The 20209-nt window shown below is 50.4% G+C and overlaps 2 protein-coding genes across 5 annotated transcripts in view; one reads left to right on the forward strand and one right to left on the reverse strand.

The window, feature by feature from the left end:
- The window catches only part of AATF (apoptosis antagonizing transcription factor), a 37962-nt gene extending 22741 nt beyond the window's left edge, over window positions 1–15221 (forward strand). The window contains exons 9-12 of the mRNA XM_064729210.1: window positions 806–873; window positions 1952–2032; window positions 4721–4792; window positions 13056–15221. Of these exons, the coding sequence (XP_064585280.1) occupies window positions 806–873; window positions 1952–2032; window positions 4721–4792; window positions 13056–13119 (285 nt within the window). The 3' untranslated portion in view covers window positions 13120–15221. The remainder of the gene's footprint in view (window positions 1–805; window positions 874–1951; window positions 2033–4720; window positions 4793–13055) is intronic.
- Window positions 15222–15869: 648 nt separating this feature from the next.
- Window positions 15870–20209, reverse strand: part of ACACA (acetyl-CoA carboxylase alpha) — a 107220-nt gene continuing 102880 nt past the window's right edge. For all 4 annotated transcript variants that reach the window (XM_064729205.1, XM_064729204.1, XM_064729207.1 and 1 more), the window contains 2 exons: window positions 18591–18727; window positions 15870–17869 (listed from right to left, as the gene is read on the reverse strand). In XM_064729205.1, the coding sequence (XP_064585275.1) occupies window positions 17743–17869; window positions 18591–18727 (264 nt within the window). In that variant the 3' untranslated portion in view covers window positions 15870–17742. The remainder of the gene's footprint in view (window positions 17870–18590; window positions 18728–20209) is intronic.

A 20209-nucleotide genomic window follows, 5' to 3' on the forward strand; every position in this document is an offset into this window, starting at 1 on the left:
TTTTCTGGTAATGTGGTGTATGCCTCGAAGGAGAGGAAGGTACAGGGTGGAGGAAAAGCATCCTGGAATTGCCTGGATTCTGGTTCCAGGTGGGCCAGTTCCAGGTGTTTCTGAGCTGTTCCTTCACTGCTAGGTGTCCATAAAGCAGTTTGTTCCCCTCCGTTTTGGAGGGTTTATTTCTGTTCCTCGTGTTGATGCCTTGGCCAGTGCCCAAGGCACAGCAGGCACGGTTTGCAGTGAGTGGTGATAAACACACAGCCCCAGTCAGGGATCAGGAAAGGCTGCTCACAACATCCTCTGGCTGCAGGAGGCAAGGAGGACAAACCCCAGCCCTCAGGGCATGAAAAGGAATAGAAAAGGCTGCCTGAGCATCCCTGCTGGAGCCATAAAAAGGATTTTGCTGTGCTGTTCTCTGAGCGAGCATCACTGCCCAGCTTCTGTTGGGGAATTGTTTCAGTTCCCTGCCCTTCCCCAGCACTGGGGGCAGCCTGTGGGGCTGAGCCTTTCCTGCACATTGCCCCATTGCACCTGGGGCAGCTGGCTGCACAGCTGTGCTTGTCTCAGGTGGGTTTTGCTGGTTTGTTTCAGAGGGGTTGTGCTTGTTTCAGGTGGATTGTGTTGTTCCAGGTGGGTTTTATTGTCTCAGATGGGTTTTCATTGTTCCAGGTGGGTTTTGTTGTCTCAGATGGGTTTTCATTGTTTCAGGTGGGTTGTGTTGTTCCAGGTGGGTTTTATTGTCTCAGATGGGTTTTCATTGTTCCAGGTGGGTTTTGTTGTCTCAGATGTGTTTCTCTCTCCCCTGCAGCTCCTGCGAGAGCTGATCGAGCGCAAAACCACAGCCCTGGACCCCAACGACCAGGTGGCCATGGGCAGGTGAGTGAGGGGCTGGGACAGCCCTGTCCCTTCAGCACAGCTCAGTGCAGAGGGCACAGTGCCCAGTTCAGCTGGGAGGAGCCGTGGTGCCATTGTTCAGGAAATCCTCCTCTCCAGCAGAGGTTGTGATCACCCAGTCTGGCTTGAAGCTGTTTGTGATCCTCTGGAGGTATTTCCAGGTTTGGTCCAGGTGTTTCTGTCTCTCACTGGCACAAAAACTGCCTGCCCACTGCTGAAGTTTGGCTTTGGCTCTTTATGAACTCAGCTTTGCTGTTGTTTGAGCAGAATAATCCTTCTGCCATCAGTTCAAGCAATTCCTGTGTATCCCTCCTGTAAAAAAGGATTCTGTACAATGAAAATGCACAATGAATGCTCCCTGCATGCAGAACTAAAATATAATTTAATGCAGAGAAGCTCTTATTTCTCTGTTTAATTCTAGAGTTAGAAAGTAAAGAATCTTCCAAATGCCACTTCATGAGCAGTGTACATTGAAATAGCCACAGGCTCCAATTCAGGAAAGTGTAAAAGCCAAGGAAAGCTGGAGTTGGGCTCTTCCCTGAAACAATTTTGGGGGCTTCATCTATAGGGAGGGGAACAAAATACATCAAGAAATGTTTTGATGGTGAAACAACTTTTCTCCTTGTAAAATATCACCCAGATTTTAGTGCAATGTCAGATTTATTTTGTGTACGTCTGGAATATTATGGAAAGCTATTCACTATGATTTAACACGATATAGACAAAATTACATTTAAGTGGTGATTGCATTGTACATTTATCTGACTTTACAATAAAATAGATTACAGTAATTAAGATTATATTAAGATTGCAGTAATTGGATTTTGTTAGATTTTTTCCCTGATGTCGAGTTTCCATTGTATAAATCAGGTGAGATGACTCTCATTTCAGTTTAAAAAAATATTTATAACCAGGAGAAGTTTTTCCCTGCTGGAAACTTCTTTGACTTGAGGAAGTTGTGGTTGGGAAGTGGAGCTTTTAATGCAGTTGGGGATCAGAGAGTGTTTCTGGGAGTGTTGAGTGGCTCTGAGCTGTGCTCCTGCTGTTCTGCATTCCCCAGGCAGTGGTTGGCCATCCAGAAGTTACGGAGCAAAATAAAGAAGAAAGTGGACAGGAAAGCCAGCAAAGGGAGGAGAATCCGGTGAGTGACACCTGTGCAAGCACACACAAATGCTTATTTTGGGAAAAGAAAAATCTGACGGCTCTGGGTGTGTTTTAACCCAGTTGGCTTTGGGGGATCTGGGCTGATTTGTGGCTTGGAGGGCATTTCCTGCTGTGGGCAGCCAGGGGGGAGTGCTGGTGTTCCTGGAGCCTGGAATCAGTGGGGAATGCTGATGTTCCTGGAGTTAGAGCCTGGAATCAGTGGGGAGTGCTGATGTTCCTGGAGCCTGGAATTAGAGCCTGGAATCAGTGGGGAGTGCTGATGTTTCTGGAATAGGAGCCTGGAATCAGTGGGGAGTGCTGATGTTTCTGGAGCCTGGAATGCTGGTGTTCCTGGAGCCAGGAATTAGAGCTTGGTGGTTGCAGCCCGGCAGCATTGCCCCACTCAGGTCTGTGGAAACACCAGGGAAAGGTGCTCACATGTCCCTGAGCCTTTTGGGCTGGAATTTCCAGAGAGAGCCAACAAGCCCCTCTTGTGCAGTTTGTGTTTCCTGACTGAGATGTGGGCAGCAGCTCCCAGGGAAGATGTGCAGCAACACCTCAGGTAAATCTCTGTTTCTCCCCGAGTGCCAGCTGGAATTTGGTGTCAGGTCTCTCTTGGTAGCTCACATCACAGCTCCCTCATTCTGAACCATTTCCCTCCCGGGTCACTCACTGGGCTGAGCTCAGAGCTGGAATCTCCCTCGTGGGAGGGAGGCAGCCCTGAGAGCAGGAGGTGTTTCCCCTCTGAGCTCCCTGAGATCAGCATGATTTGTGGTGGAGGAGGGAGGATGCTGAAAAGCTGCTCTGCTTCCTGAAAAATCCAGCACATTAACCATCCTTTGTGAGTAAACTATAAATCCTGACTTGAGATGGCATCTGATGGAAAGTCACTGGAGTCAGGCTGGGTCTGGCCTGGCATAGCAATTTTTAAGATAGATGTCATAAGATAATTTATTGAAAGAGGGAAGAGCTACTTTGTTGGCCTGAAAAGCCTGTAATTATTGACTATCAATATTCCTTTCTGTCAGCATCACACATAATTGGATATATTCAGGATTCAGTCAAAACTCCTGACACCATCACACAACTGAGGCTGCAGGAGTGATGGGGAACCTCTCCTGGTGTGCAGGCTGTGCCCCCAGCAGCTCTGACATCTCAGGTGCCTCTTTTTGCTTTTTAACTAAAAGCTGTGCTGACCCTGAAGGGAAGATAACAATAAAAGGAAGAAAGGCTCATAGTGTGTGTTTGGGATTGAGGTGCAGTTGAGCTCCTGCATTTTCAGAATTGGGCAGTGGAGCCCAAATGGGTTTGTAAATAGTTGGTGCTTCCACTGAGAGACTTGGTGTCACCCCAGGAGATCCCTGACCTCTGTTCTTCTCTAAAATTGGGACAGCACTGCTTACATGGGGGACTTTGAGGTCCTGGAGAGCCAAGTGTTTAATACCAAATTTCATCTGTCTCCTTAATTCTTCCTCTTTAGCAAAGCTTCAGTATTGCAGCCTATTTGGGTGCAGTGTAGGGGCTGAGGATGTTCAGGTGCTTCCAGAAGCAGTCAGTCTGCCCCTTGGCACGAGGGAAATTGGGGCATTAGGAGGGGAAATAATTAATCCAAAAATCAAACTTCAGAGAGCTGCAGGTGGCTGTGGAGGAGGGATGTGTGCACACCTTCCTCCTGTCAGTGTTTGCTGAGCTCTGCTGCTGCAGGCTGGGCTGTCCTTCTCTGCACTGAGTGAAACATTTCCCACTGCATATGGAATATTTCCCATTGCACTGGGGTTTTGCAAGACCAAACAGCTGGGGCTGAGTGGGCAGAAGCCCTGGGTGCCAGGCTGTGCCAGCAGAGCCCTGGGTGCCAGGCTGTGCCCACAGCACAGCTTGTGCCTGCTCCTGGCTCCATCCCTGCCATGCCAGGACAAGGCTGCAGGGTGGCCCTGTGTGAGCCGGGCACGAGGAGCCCTCTGAGCTCAGCATGCCCATAACTGCTCCTGCACTGCACACAGCAGCAGGGCAGGGGTGCCAGGGTGGGAAGGTGATGCTGGGCAGATGCTGGTGGGTCCTGCTGCCTGCTGTTTGTCAGGCTCTGTAAATAGCAGCAGCCTGGATGGACCCTCAGGCTGGGGCAGGCAGTGCTCACAATGCCTGGCTTTGGAGTCCCCTGCCCTTGGATGCTGGGTTTGAAACCTCCTCAGTACCCTGTTAAATTTTATGTCATGTCCTTGAATATAAATCATGAAATCCCTGCCCAGGGTGGCACGTGGAAGGGGATTCTCTCTCTGGGCAGCTGCAGCAGTGTTTTGGTGGTGGGAACATGCCCCATCTCTGCACAGCTCCTCTTGCCTGGGTTTCCATGCTCCATTTGCAGTTACTCAGGGTGGGAGTTCCCAGCTTGGAAATGGCTCCAGAGCGGGGTTTGCTGTCCCTGGGGGCAGGAAGGGGTGCAGATGGATGCTGCAGTGGCAGGGAGGGGCTGTCTGTCTGTCTGTCTGTCTGTCTGGGGCTGCTGTCCTGTCCCTGGCTGGCATGAGAGGGGATTGCTGTCCCTCACTGTTCAGCAGAGGGGAGCAGGGGAATTGCCAGCTCCAGCTGGTGATTTCTGAGGGATCAGCCCCCAGCAGAGCCCTGCTCTCCCCTGGGCTGTTCCTGCTCAGCATTTGCTCCTCTGAGCAGTTCCTGATGCTCTCCCCAGGTTCCACGTCCACAGCAAGCTGGTGAGCTTCATGGCACCTATTGACCCCTGCACAATGAATGATGATGCCAGGTGAGTAAGAGATTAATTATGCTGCTCAAATGGCTCCATGACAGCGTGGTATTGACCTGTTCTTCAGCCTGTCACCCTCTCCAGTCCTTCTTATCAGCTCCCCATTTGTCACTGGCATCACAGCCTGGGTGTCTTGGTCACATCTGTCCTGGCAGCCTGGCTGAGCCTTCACTCTGTAATTACTGTGGTACAAACCAGGAATTGTCATAAATCTCAGCACCCAGGGTTTGATTCCTGCTTTAGAGCTCCTAATTTTAAATTAGGAGTTCTAATTTCAAAAGTCCTAAATGTTGAAATTTCCCCATTTCATGGAATCAGTTTGGGAATGCACAGCTCAGCCACCTGGTGTCTTCAGGTGGAATCAGAGCTTAAAAGGAGCTTCTGTTCTAACAGAAATGGCAACTCCTATGTTCTGGGTAATGTGCATTTCCTTAGCTCAGTTAATAACTGCAATAGTTCTCTCAAGATTCACTCAGGACTTTTATGTTGCTTGTGTTTATCTCTGTTTAAAGAGTACAGAGTTTTATTGGAAGGCTGTAAGGTTTTAATGTGGTAATTAGTAAAGAAAACACTAAAGTGGAATTCTGTGCATGGTTTGCAGACAGCTCTCCCACATCCCCACCCATATTTCTCCAGCAATACTTTAAACCCAAATCTCCACAAGCTGAGCAGTTTGGGGGAAGGAGGTGGAATAATTTTTCCAGTGAATGGATGGAGAAAGCTTGAGAAACATCTTTCCCCTGGGTTGTGGAACATGTTTGTGCTTTGTGAGGGAGAGATGTCATTTGTCTGTTTGTGAAAAGGAAACCAAATACCTGCTGCCTTTTGGGGGATTGCAGGGGCTTATGGATGAGGAGTTTTGTGTCCATAGCACCTGTGCTGTTTCATCTCTCTCTGACTTGCTTTACTCTGGGTTTTTTTCTCTTTTTTTTTTCCTTTTCAAGTGAGAGCAAAGCCCAGCTGCTCTGATTTTTTCAGCATTGTTTGGATCCTCTCACCACAAAAGGAAATGTGGGAGCTCCAAGCTGTTCCTCCAGCCATACAGTCCTAATTGTAGCTGGAATTTCCCTCTGCTGTGATTTAGGACAATAATTTCATGTCCTGTTCCAGGTGGGAACAGATTCTTGCCTCCTCTTAGCAGCAGCCCTTGCACATTTGGGTGGGAATTCTTGTGAAGAGCTGGGTGTTAATTTCTGTCTTCTCCTCAGTTTACACCATTTGTGTTTGCATCCATACACTGAACACATCCCAAACACTGCAGTGGCAGTCTGAAAATCAGCTTTTTGTGGGTGTTTTGGTTCAGCCATCCCCACATGAAGAGATCTGCTGCTCTCAGTCATTGGTTTGAAAATCAGAGCTCATTTCTCTGGCATGAGCCACAGTATCTGTGTCCAGACACAGCTGGACCACACAGGGCAGGAAGAATTCAGCATCTGCAGGTGAATTAAGCAGAGCAGGCCAGGCCTGTGTGCTGCAGAGGGGAGCAGCACTGATAACAGCTTCCCTTTGTGGCAGAGGCAGGTAATTCTGTTGTTGGCAAGTGGGAATTGCAGGATTGGAAATGCACGTGTGCACCTCACAGAGGTGTGACTGTGCTCTGAGCCAGTTTTATTTGTTTCTGGTCAGGCACTTAAAATGCAAGACCCCAAATTAATTCCCCTGTGCTGAGCAGGGCACTGAGCTGTGCTGGGAGGGGTTTCCCAGTGCTGGGTGTGAAATGGGTCTGTCTGTCTGTCTGTCTGTCTGTAGCTGTGACACACACACCCAGCTCTGTCCCTGTGAACACTCCAAAGCCAGGGCTGGTGTCAGATCCCTGCAAACTCTGATGAACATCCCCATTTCACCTCTGGAGGACAGTGCCTTGCAGGGAGAGACAGCCTCTAAGGACACAGAGGTTTGGTCCCAACACCTTTATCTCCCCAGACAGCTCAGGTTATTGTGACAGGTAAAACAAGATTGTGCAAATATGCAACAGTGATCTAATCAGCTGGAACAACAGCAGTATTTTAACTGGCACTACCTTTTAACAGCATCATTAAGGGCTCTCATTACTCTTTTATTAGAGGCTCACTCTATTTCTTATCAGATTACAGAATGAACATAACTCATGGCACTGATTTGATCTCTGTTAAAGAGGATTACAGCTGTGCATTAGCTGGGATTGACATGGTTTGTAATTTGCTGTTGATACCCAGGCTGGCAGTGTGACCCCTCCCCACAGCCCGGGGGGGAGGGCACCCATACATCATCATTAACCCTGGCACAGGGCTCTGAGCAGCCCAGGGGCCTCTCCTGCACGAGGGGCAGGCAGGACATGAGGACACACTGCAGTTCCACTGGGGTTTGCAGCAATGGATCCCATTTTGTACAGGCTGGGTGCTGTGACCGTGCTCACAGGGTGAGGGAGAGATGAGGATTGACCAGCTCAGAGGGCATGATTATTTTATAATTTTTTAATAAAATATATATATAATTATATTATATATTATTTAATATATATATATAATATATATTTTTTATAAATATTTTATACATTTTATATAAACTGTAAAAAGTATAGAAGACAAGGTTTCATCAGAAGGCTGGCTAAGAATAGAATAAGAAAGAATGATAACAAAGGTTTGTGTCTCGGACTCTCTGTCTGAGCCAGCTGACTGTGATTGGCCATTAATTAGAAACAACCACATGAGACCAATCACAGATGCACCTGTTGCATTCCACAGCAGCAGATAATCAATGTTTTATTTTGTTCCTGAGGCCTCTCAGCTTCTCAGGAGGACAAATCCTAAAGAAAGGATTTTCCATAAGAGATGTCTGTGACAGGGTTGTGCCTCAGCAGTGGATCTCGTTGGGGAGGAGGAATGTGCATCCTCTGTGAGCCAGATCAGAGGGGATCAGGGGCTCAATCCAAGCAGTGTCCCCACAATGTGAGGTGGGAATCCCTTCCCTCAGTGCCCCATCCAAGGGCAGGAAATGCCCCCCTGTCCCCAGGGCCCTGCTGGGAGCCTGAATTCACAGCCAGATCATCCAGCTGCCTTTGGATTAGAGCCTTTCCCTGCATCCAGGCAGGCCCTGTGCATTCTGTGCATTTTCCCAATCAGCATTCTCCCTTCAGTGCAGCTGCTTTGTCACAGCAAGCAGAGGGGGGTACGTAGCAGGAAATCCTGGTATTAAAAGATTAATTTACTTCTATGACATAGGAGTTTAATAAAAAAAAAAATTTAAAAAAAAGGTTGGTGAGATACCAGCCTTTAACTTGGCTCACTTTGTACTTGGGGTATTAAAACACCATGAGAGCAGATTAATGGAGGAATTTGGGCTCTGCGATTGTCAATCCAGGGTGTTCAGCACCACAGAATTCCTGGGAGGAAGCAAAGCCCTTCCTGCTGGGAGAACTGAGCCAGCAGCTCATGCTGCATGGCACAGACCCCAGGGACCCTGTTGGTGTGGGGAAAATGCATCCAGGTCTGTCCAGGAGGAGAGAGGATGTCCTGCTTGGGAAACAAGGGGAGGGCAGGCTGGAACCAAAGGAAAAACCTTATCCTGTGAGACTGAGCCTGCCTGGGGGCATCCTGAGGCACCACAGCTTTGCAATCCCAGAATCCCAGACTGGTTTGGTTGGGAGAGAGCTTCCAGCCCACCCAGTGCCATCACCACCTCCCTCTGTCCCAGGCTGCTCCAGCCCCAGTGCCCAACCTGCCCTTGGAATTTCCTCTCTCTGTGCCTGATTTTATTCATAATCCCCCCAGCCTGTGGCTTGGTGAGCCCTGGAGGTGCAGAGTGGCACCCATGGCCCTCCCCAGGGCTTTGGGAAGGGCTGGTGCTGCAGCAGGGGCTGCACTGGGCTGTGTGTGACCCCTCTGGTGACACTGGGCTGGATGTGACCCCTCTGGTGGCACTGGGCTGTGTGTGACCCCACTGGTGGCACTGGGCTGTGTGTGACCCCACTGGTGGCACTGGGCTGTGTGTGACCCCACTGGTGGCACTGGGCTGTGTGTGACCCCTCTGGTGGCACTGGGCTGTGTGTGACCCCACTGGTGGCACTGGGCTGTGTGTGACCCCTCTGGTGGCACTGGGCTGTGTGTGACCCCACTGGTGGCACTGGGCTGAGTGTGACCCCTCTGGTGGCACTGGCTGGTGGACCCCACTGGTGTGTGGACCCCTGGTGCACTGGGCTGAGTGTGACCCTACTGGTGGCACTGGGCTGGTGTGACCCCTCTGGTGCACTGGGCTGTGTGTGACCCTCTGGGCATGGGCGATGTCCTTGTGAACTGGCTGTGTGTGACCCCCTGGTGGCACTGGCTGGTGTGACCCCCTGGTCACGGTGGCCCTCGTCCCCACAGCTGATGTTTGACATCCCTGGCAAACACACAGGAGCCTCTGCTATGGAAATTTCCCTCTTAAAGGGGGGAAAAAAAAAATAACCTGTTAAGGGCTGCGAGATGATTTGTCGTTTTTCCTTTGTGAGACAATTTGTCTTCTCCTGCATCAAATCTGTTATGGAGCAGGCAAGCTGTGAAAGGGGGAAATCGTCCTCGGAATATGAGGAGCACAAGGAATGGCTCCCTCTGCACAGGGCACTCCCAGAGCCTGCCCTGCTCAAACAGCCATCCCAGGCAGCCTGGGAGGCACTGATGGAGGTCCTGGGGAAATGGGAGCTGCTGGGGCTGCCTGTGTTTGCTGGTGCTCTGCATCTCCTGTGCTTTGTGCTGCTGTGGGACCAATGGGACTGGGACCAAAACCAGGGTGGGAGAGGCTCCTCTGTGCCCCCGGAGTGTGGGAATGGCACTGGGACCAAAACCAGGGTGGGAGAGGCTCCCCTGTGCCCCATGAGTGTATAAATGGCGCTGGGATCAAAACCAAGGTGTGAGAGGCTCCTCTGTGCCCCATGAGTGTATAAATATGACTGGCACCAAACTCAGGGTGTGAGAGGCTCCCCTGTGCCCCATGGGTGTATAAATATGACTGGCACCAAAACCATGGTGTGAGAGGCTCCCCTGTGCCCCATGGGTGTATCCAGCCCAGGGCTGGGCAGGAGGTCAGTGAGTGCTGCAAACCAAGCTCCTCTGGAATTCCTCTTCCTTTCATTTCATTTTTTTAAGGAAATACTCATTTGTATTGAGACATTTAAGGCTTCAGATTTGTTTTGTCTTCCTGGTACCTGCTGTGCTTGCTGGACACTTTAATCAGAGTTTCACACACTGGGCAGAGCATTTCACAGAAGGGAGCACGTGGATCATCCAGGGCAGTTCTTCAGGGAATGATCCATGGATCGAACCCAGATTTGGTGTCAGCATCCCCCTGCTCTGAGCAGCCTGGCACAGACAGAAAGTTTTCCAAGGAAACCATCAGCCAGCTCCAGTTTCCATCAGGAGCTGTGTTTTCCACAGGTGCTTCTGTTCCATCTTCTTTTCCAGTTTTTGTGAATTAAAAATTCATAGTTCCCAGTGGAGGATGGCAGTAGGAATGGGGGCTGTACTCATTTCAGTACTGCTTGTGGCATATTCTAAATTATCTTTTTTTTTTTTTTTTTTTTTGGGTAGAAGAAGAGAAGAAGTAAAAGGTACTTGGGAAAAGGCAGAGAAATTGGTTGGAGGGTGTTTTTACTGAAGAGCACAGCAGTGACTGGAGCTCTATTGCTATTTTAATAAAAAAACCACCCCCTAGAAACTGAATTTTCCCCCTTAATATTATTCTTCCTCTGGTTTACAGAACTATATATTTCTATTTTAATAAATAAAAATATATTTAATAAATATATCTTTTATATAGAACAATACTTAATATATAAATATATTTAATAAATATGAATATATTTATATAAAATTATAATATAATGTATAAATATAATTATATTATTTATTTTCTATATTATTTTATTTTATATATAATAGTATATATTTATATATTATTTTAATATTATATATAGAAATATATATAATATATAAAAAGATATATTTTAATAATATATATTTATATATAATAATATATATTTACATAAAATATTGTATATATTTACATTTCTATTTACAAATATATTTATATTTCTAAATATATTTGTATTTATATTTCTAAATATATTTATATTTTTATATTTTTAAAAAGGGAATAACATGACTAATTCCACAGAGCAGCCCAGCACTGGCTGCTCCCATCCCATGTGCAGCTCATGTTTGGTGTCCCCTTGGAGTTTTTGCTGCAAGGGGACAGAAGAGATTCCTGAAGATCTGCTGAGAGTTTTTGGGATTTATATTTCGATGCCTGATGGAGATTTGTGAGATGTGCTATTCATATTCATCCAGGGCACTCCTTTCTCCGTGTTGTGCCTGTAAAATGTCTGTGGTAGCCACACCTGGGGCTTGGAGGGGCAAGAGCCACTCTCAGCACCTGGGCTGGCTGTAGCTGCTTTTATTTAAATTTTTTTAATGCTGTTGCTGACCTGGAAGCAGCAGAGTCCAATGGGGAGGGGCCATCCCTGCCTCTGGATGCATAAATAATTAAGCCAAGGTTCTCACACACACATGTTTTATGGCAAATGGCTGTGTGGCTCCTGATCATTTTTTCCAGAAACAGGTTTTATGATAATACAGTAAAAATATTAAATTAGAAAATGCCTCACTAAGGGTGATAAAACCTTACTACAGTGGAAATAGGTAATTATCCCCTCTGCAGCCTAAATGACAGTTTAAAAGAAATAAAAATGTTAGTGCTCATTACTTGCTTTTGTGGGTTGCAATAAAGGGTGAGTTAAATTTTAATTCAGGGGAGAGCCCTGGCTGGAGCTGTGCCCGATCCCCTGCCCAGCTCATCCCAGCCCAGGTGATTCCCTCAATCCCCTGTGCCAGCCCCAGGTACCCCTGGCTGCTGCTGTGCCATTGCTGTGGGTGGAGGAGAGAAATTTGATATTTTCTTAACCAAAATCCAGGTTCATTATTGCCATTGCTGTGGGTGGAGGAGAGAAATTTGATATTTTCTTAACCAAAATCCAGGTTCATTATGCATAGCCTTAAGGGGGCTGGAAGTATTAAAATGTGCACTTACCCTGGTGAATTGAGACACAGACAAGGTTAAACCTGCAGGATTGATGAGTTTTGCTCTGTGCATGGTTAAATCCTGCTGAGGGGAGAGGCTGCAGGAGAAAGGGAGCCTGATGAGGAGAGGGGGGAAAGGGTTGGGGTGTTTGATATTTAATATTTGATTTTCAGGGTGAAATGTTTGCCCTGTTTTGGGGTGGCCTGATTTCTGTCCTTCTCTTGTCACTGTGCCAGGCTGTCTGTCCCTGCTGTGTCATTTTCCAGAAGTTTCCATTGGGATTTTGCTCCATCCCATTCCTAGGAGGGTGAGGGACCCCCCTGACCCCCAAACCTGCAGTTCCCATGTCAGTGCCAGCAAACACAAATTCCTCCCTGAGATCTCCCCAGGCCCTGCTTGCCTGAGAAACGGCTGTTGATTTAAAATCTGTGGGATTGGAGCAAACCTGCATCCATCCCTGAGCTCCTGCACCCACAGAGAGCACCAAACCCACAGAAATGAGGATAAAAACCCCAGGAATTCTCATGACACAGGCCCAAACCCAAATATTGCTGTGATGAAAGGGAAAATCCCATTGTGTGCCCAACATTCCCCTCAAGTGAGCAGCCAAGAGGCTTTAGGAGCTGCAGAGAGAGAAAATCCAGCTCTTCCCTCCATCCCAGAAATTCCTGCTTTATGAACATCCCTCCTTTCTCCCAGCTCACGTTCTCTGCTCTTAAAATTAAAGATAAATAACACCAGCCCACTTTTCTTTTTTAATTTTTTTTTTAAGGGGAAATTTGCTCCTGTTATCAGAATTGCTGCACATGGGATATTAATTGGAATCTTGTTGCTGGGTCATTTTCATTGTTTTTCAAGTACTGTCCAAGAAAATGTATGAAAACTAAATTACAGCCCCACGTTGGCTGTGTGATTGAATCCTCCTCACGGCCCCAACATCCTATTAAAATATTCAATCTTGTTTTCTTACTTGAAGAGCCTGTCTGTAAAGGGCAAACTTATAGAAACCCTCATTCTCTGGAGATCCAATATCCAGGCACACTGCAATATTTCCATATTTCTGCCCTGCCTGGGATTGGGCTCATACCTCTGCCTGTATTTATTAATAAAGATTCTCAAACGCATTTTTAATTACACCAGGCCTTTGCTGAAGGAGTGGAGGGTTTGTGGCAGCTTTTTGGTTCCATTTTGACCTTGGAAAGTGACTTTTCCCTCTCCCTTTTTTCCCCAGGACGGAGCTGTACCGGTCCCTGTTTGGAAAAGTCACAAAGGGAGAAGAAGCAGAGCAGAATTAGAGCTGGATTGAGCTGCTGCTGTCACAAAGGAGAAGAAGCAGAGCAGAATTAGGGGCTGGATTGAGCTGCTGTGTTCTGCTGCCCTCAGGCTGCCCAGGAGCAGAATCTCTGTGGTCAGAACGACCCCAAGATGCCTTAGAAAGTCTCTTTTCCCAGCCTGGCAGTCAAAGGAGGAGTCAGAATTCTTCTGTTCTGGTTTTTAAGGTTGTTTATTTTCTGTTATCTATAAAATTCTTTCCCTGGCTGCTGAGGTCTGTCCAGCAGGTCAGACAGAGGCACATTGACTGCCCTCAGAGGCAGTGTTGTCTTTTATACTAAAAACTATGTGTAATTTGTTTACAATAATTTCCCAATAACATTATTTACAGTAATTTTCCAATACCTGTCACCTGTGTTAGACAGTGTGTTCCTACCTTAAACCAATCCAAAAGTGCCACCATCACCCAGAACATGGGGGCCAGGAAAAAGGAGCAAGAAGGACAAAGCACACCCAAATTCCTTCATGTTGGGACCCCAAGCCTCCATTCCAAAAACGCCAAAATTCGACTTTTTTAGTAGAATGAATAGTTAGTGACAACTAATCATTATTCTGCTTAAACTCTCCTGGCTTGTACAGAGCTGGTGATTTGCTCCATGGGTCAGAATCAGGCAGAGGGGTCCTGGGCAGCCCAGGAGCAGAGCCAGCTCTGCATTCTCTGCTTTGTCCCCAAAACCCTTCTGAAGGAGGTTTTTCCCTTCCCTTTCTGTGATGTTAAAGGGGAGCAGAAGCACTCTCCCAGTGATAACTTCTCGGTATTGTTGGAGCAGATAAGAGCCCGAGCAGCGCTTTGGAATTCTCTTATCAGCGTTCCAGCAGCCTCTGCCATCCCTGCCCTGCCTCCACCTGGGCTGGGGACACGGGGACAGGCAGGGACAGAGGGACAGAGGGGGACAGACGGCCCCACTGCAGTGCTGACCTTGGGCTGCTGGTTGGGCAGGAAAGGGGACTCACACAGTGCCTGGTGTGGAAATGCTGCAGGAAAAGGGCAGGAAAAGGGATTCACACACTGCCTGGTGTGCAGGAAAAGGGCAGGAAAAGAACAGGAAAAGGGATTCACACACTGCCTGGTGTGGAAATCCTGCAGGAAAAGGGATTCACACACTGCCTGGTGTGCAGGAAAAGGGCAGGAAAAGGGATTCACACACTGCCTGGTGTGGAAATGCTGCAGGAAAAGGGATTCACACACTGCCTGGTGTGCAGGAAAAGGGATTCACACAGTGCCTGGTGTAGAAGTGCTGCTGGCAAAGGGCAGCCCCGAGGGGCTCTGGCGTGGTGGCACAGCAGGAGCAGAGGGGACAGCGCCTCCCCAAAAATCCAACAGATATTTTTGGAGCTGCTTTACCCCCAGTGTCCGCAGGTGATGGTGATGGTGCCCAGCACGGGCACAGCTCCCTGGGCACACAGAAAGCACCAGGGTGATCTCCACCAAGTTTTGCTAAAGCTGCCAATTAACAGCAAGTGAGATCTTCCCTTCTTTCCCCCCCCACAACAGAATATTAATTCTGTATTAATTCATGATCCAGCTGCTAATTAGTACCTCCACAAACGGGCATTGCACCTTGGCAGAGCACTGGAGGTGTTTTGGGGATGGGCTGTGCACAGGGAGGGACAGAGGGTTGTGTTAATCCTCTCCCCCCAACCCCGCCACAGCCAAGAATTTCAACTTTCAGACAAACAACTTCATTTACAAGTGTGTCTCTAATTAGCTGCAGAATTAGTAAAGCAGAGTTTTCCCCCCATAGATCGGCCAGGGCCCCGGGGGAGGCTCTGGAATGGAGAGAATCGCATTTCCAATTATTTTGTTGAATTGCTAATTTAGTTATTGTGCCTGGCGTAATTGTGATGGGTATTGGGTGTGCAATTCAATTTGTTTTAAATATTTGTGGGAAGGCTGATCAGTAATGGAGCTGACCTATTTCATGGCCCAAATTGAGAGAAGAGACTAAAACAAAAAACAGCTACAAAGCCCCAGTTTGTCTCAGTTTTTATTTTGATGTCTCTCATCCCTCTTAAGACTGTTGATGCAACAAAAGGTTTACATTAAAAGATGATGGCACTTTGATCTTGGGCTTTGGAGAGCTTACAGCTTTGGTATGTCTTTTCTTGGCATTTTAATAGGGAGATATTTTAGGCTAAAGAGTTTTAAACGTGATGCTGGAGTTCAGTAGGGTCTGTCCCCTCACCACCCCCCAAATTTTAACTATCAGGATTCTGGTTTGAGAAATGTGCAAAAATCAACTGCTGGAGTTGTGGTGGCTCATGTGGGCACATTTAAATCTCACCTTTCATGGGGACACCTCCAAAGGGTGTTTGTGCATCAGCTCCCAGGGCCATCCTTTATCCTGCTGGGCCTTTCCTGCTGAGCAGGGCACGAATGAGGCTGGAAAAGGCCTCCAAGATCATCCAGTGCAGCCTTCCCTGCCCAAAAACAGCCCTGCAGGAGGGCCCCAAGGTTCTCCCACCTCAGCAGCAGCCACTGGGGTTTGGGGTTTTCTCCCTGCCTGTCCCATTGACTGTGATGTTGAAGATGGGAATGGGGAGAGGCCACCATCGGGCTTGGGGACACCTGGGGACACCTGGGATGGGGCAGAGCTGTGGGATGAGCTGGGACCTCAGGGCAGGGTCCCACAGAGCCTCTCTGCAGTCCTGGCCTCAGGCAAAGCTCAGCTCCCCAGGCCAGGGGTGACAGATTGCACTCACAGCAGCAGCAGAGCTGTAATTCATTCTTTTTATTAAAAGAAATTGAGGTAAGTGAAATACTTCAGCACCAGCGAGAACCGTTCGTACCCAGGGGGTTCCCCCCACCCGGTGACCCCCCCCAAACCCACCTGGGGCCATCTCAGGTGCTGCTGCCACAGCCCCAGCAGGCCCAGAGCCCCCCGGTGCCACCCAAGGGACGCTCTGGAGCTGCTGCAGCCCCAGATGGGGCCAGGCCTGAGCCGGTGCTGTAACACTGCAGTGGGGGCTGCTCGGTGGGCACAGGGACCCTCCCACACAGGTCCTGCAAAAGGGACTCGGGTGGCACCACCACGGGGCATCCTGGGGACAGGGAGAGCCCACCAGGCCCGGCCCTGCCTGGCTGACACATTCTCTGTCTGTGTGTCCTGCTGCAGCCCACCCTGGCGTAAGCAAAAGCGTCTTTGGGGCTTGTTCAGGGGGCTCTAGTGGAAAACAAAAAATCTCTTGAATCAAATTAGGGTTCTTAACTATTAAGAAAAAGCAAGTCCTGCGGGTGGCCGAGCTCTGCTGGCCACGGGCAGGGGAGCAGCGGCCCCGGGCTGGCACCTCCAGTCACTGGCAGCACTGGCAGAAGGGCTGCATTGCACTTCAGGAGCAAACACGGACAGGGGAGAGGCACTGGCAGCATCATTGATTCATTCTCTCCTCAAACAGCCCTTCTGTACCACACTTCTGTCCTACAGCCCTTCCTGCTGGACTAAGGAGGGGCTGTGAAATCTGAGATTGCTCCAGGACCATCACTGGTGAGCCCGGAGAGCCCAGCCCTGTGCAGGAGCTGTGTGTGAGGGCTGGGCTGTGCTTCCCTCCAGCACTGCAGCTTCTCGGAGCTTTTATTACATAAAAAACATGTACAAAGGAGTTGGGGATGTGGGCTGGCCTGGGGGGACCTGGGCAGCTGCCACCCAGTTCTTCCTGACCATTGCCATGAGATTCCAAACCCAACATTTGTCACATTCCAGGTAAGAGTGGCCCCTCCCAGCCATGCCCAGGCAGCTCTGGGGCAGGGCAGGATGATGGAGAAAGCTCTCCTCAGATCCTCAGACTGAGATTTCCCTCTGCAGTTCCAGCCCCACTGGGGGATTTGGCTCTGTCCCTTCTCCTGCCTCACCTCAGCTGCCCTCAGGGAGGGATGAGCACTCTTAGCCCTGAAAACATCACGGGAGGGAGAGCAGAAACGCTGAGCAGCTGCACTTTGGTCTCTTGTGCCCCCTCCCAGAAGGGCCTTTCACAAAATTCACAGCCTGCTCTAAAGGACTTGGGCACAAAGGCAAAGCCACGGGGGTACAGCCCCCAAAATCCTGCCCCCCAAAACTCTTCACAGCCCTGGGGAGCCTCCTGGGGGCACGGCCACAGCAGCTAAAGGCTGGTTTTCCTCTACCTAGGAGACAGGACAGACGTGGGACACACAAATCAAATCACCACTGACAGAGGGTGACACACGAATCACCAGTGACAGAGGGGCGGGCACGGGGGGACATTGGCACTTGTCAGCACGGAGCTGCCGCTGCCGCCGGGCACGGGGAGCAGGGGAGGAGGGCAGGGGGTCCCTGCAGGGGCAGGGTGTCCCTGGAAGGACAGGAGGGACAGGGGTGTCCCTGCAGGCCCTGCCGCGCCAAGGCCTCGCGGTTCCGGAGCGCCCAGCCCCGCTCTGAGCAATAAATAAGGTACAGGAGGCCGGCGGGGCCCCGTTCCGCTCGTGTTTGTACGTTTGCCTCGTGTCCCTGCCAAAGGACACGCTCCCTCTGGCTGGAACAGTGCAGGTGTCCCTGCAGCAGCTCCCGGAGCCTCCCGAGCACACCAAGGGCAGTTCCCACTCCGGGCAGGGCCGGGAGCAGCCCCGGCTCTTACGTGGAGGAGGGAGAGTCCATTGTGGAGAGGATCCGCACGACCTCGGCCCGCTGCGTGGGGGACATGTGCTGGGTCATGTGCACGATGGAATCCATGGCAACCTCGGGGTTGGCCTGCACCAGGCTGTGGAGAGCACAGAGGGGAGAGTGAGGCAGATCCAGAGCCCCCAGCAGCGATTCCAGGGGGATGGAGTGTGGGGCTGGGAGCGGGCACAGCCCTGGGAGCTCCCTCAGGACCCTGCTGGGCTGGGGAACCCTCAGTGTGTGCCCACTCTGCCGCCAGCCCTGCACCCTCAGTGCGTGCCCACTCTGCCGCCAGCCCTGCACCCTCAGTGCGTGCCCACTCTGCCGCCAGCCCTGCACCCTCAGTGCGTGCCCACTCTGCAGGCACCCCCTGCGCCCTCAGTGTGTGCCCACTCTGCAGCCAGCCCTGCTCCCTCAGTGTGTGCCCACTCTGCAGCCAGCCCTGCTCCCTCAGTGCGTGCCCACTCTGCCGCCAGCCCTGCTCCCTCAGTGCGTGCCCACTCTGCCGCCAGCCCTGCACCCTCAGTGCGTGCCCACTCTGCAGCCAGCCCTGCACCCTCAGTGTGTGCCCACTCTGCAGCCAGCCCTGCACCCTCAGTGCGTGCCCACTCTGCAGCCAGCCCTGCACCCTCAGTGCGTGCCCACTCTGCCGCCAGCCCTGCACCCTCAGTGTGTGCCCACTCTGCAGCCCTGCACCCTCAGTGCGTGCCCACTCTGCAGCCAGCCCTGCACCCTCAGTGTGTGCCCACTCTGCAGCCAGCCCTGCACCCTCAGTGTGTGCCCACTCTGCAGCCAGCCCTGCTGCCACCCTCCCTGCTCACCTCCTGATCTGCTTGAGCACATAATCCCTCGAGATGTATTTGATGTTCTCCTCCACCACCGAGCGGACGCCCTCCTCCTCCGTCAGCTGCTTCTCCAGCCACTCCACCAGGTCCTTGTTGCTGTCCCACAGGTAGGCCTGCACCAAAATGCCACAGCTCAGCCTGCACCCAGCCCTGCCACTGCCCAGATTCACCCCACAAACACACCTAACAATCAGCACAAGGTCAAGGATTATCCATTTCCTTTGCATCCTGCCATAACTGTGACAGAAGGGGACCAAGGAGGTGCTTGGTCAGTGCTGCAGGGAACGAGCTGAGCTGTCCCAGATAAATCCCAGCTTCCCTGGTTATCAGCTCCCCAAGTTCTGGTGGAACATGGCTGACCTGACATGCAGCTGCTGCAGGGATTGTCCCAGTGCTAAATCATCAGCAGGTTGGAGTGCCTGGACCCTCAGCCACGACCCCCTTTGTGCCTTTCACAAGATCATTTCACCTGATATTTGCTAGATAGTTGGCTGTGTAATAACTCAGGAGAGTGTGAGCCCCTAACAGCCTTCTCTCCTCTCCTCTCATTTTCTTTACAAATCATTTAAGAATCGTTTTGTTAATGGTTTCCGGAAAAGCAAGTACTGCCATTAGCACTCATTCATATTTATGTCATTTTATTTGGGTAATTAAACACAAAGCTCCTCATTTAAAGGTGCACTATCCTTCTCTGTTATCACTAACCAAGTCAAAGGCAGAATGACAATGAGCTGGGGGTGGTGACACCGTGGTGGCACCTCTGGGACACAGAGCCAGGAGTCACAGAGTCATTGGGGCTGGAAAAACCTCTGGGGTTACCGTGTCCAACCATTCCCCACACTGCCCAGGCCACCACTGACCGTGTCCACAGGGATTTCAAATCCCTCCTCCAGGGATGGGGACTCAGCACTGCCCTGGGCAGCTGGGCCAGGGCTGGGCAGCCCTTCCCAGGGAGGAATTTCATTTTCCATGGAGGATTTCCCTTTTCCATGCAGGAATTCCCTTTCCAAGGAGGAATTTCCCCAATATCCAACGCAGATCTCCCCTGGCCCAGCCTGAGGCTGCTCCCTCTCCTCTGTCCCTGTTCCCTGGCTGTCCCCTCCTGTCAGGAGCTGTGCACAGGGGACACCTCCCACTGCCCCAGCCGTGCCCAGCCTGTCCTGGGCACTGCCAGGGATGCAGGGGCAGCCCCAGCTGCTCTGGGCACCTGTGCCAGGGCCTGCCCACTCTGCCAGGGAGGAATTTTGGTGTCAGAGCCCATCCCAGCCCCTGACACACTTCAGAAACCCCAGGATTATTTCATTTCCTTTCACTCAATGTCTCTGATTGTCTCAGCCCGGTGATGTCACTTCGAGATTTTGCTTATTTCATTGTTTTTCTCCTTATTAAGGTTTGGAACTCGGAGTTTTGCTCCCTGCCCGTGCCCCTGGCAGGCAGCAAACAGTCCCTGCATACAAAGGCAGCTTCCAGGGAAGGGGGGAAAGCCCAGCCCGGGAAGCTGCAGCACAGCCCCAGACCTGTGGAAAGCTCCATTTACCCAAGAATCCCAAAGCTTTTCGTTTAGGAGAATATTTAATACTCTTATTAATCATTTT

This window comes from Zonotrichia leucophrys, chromosome 19, assembly GCF_028769735.1.
Source record: "Zonotrichia leucophrys gambelii isolate GWCS_2022_RI chromosome 19, RI_Zleu_2.0, whole genome shotgun sequence".
Taxonomy (NCBI): domain Eukaryota; kingdom Metazoa; phylum Chordata; class Aves; order Passeriformes; family Passerellidae; genus Zonotrichia; species Zonotrichia leucophrys.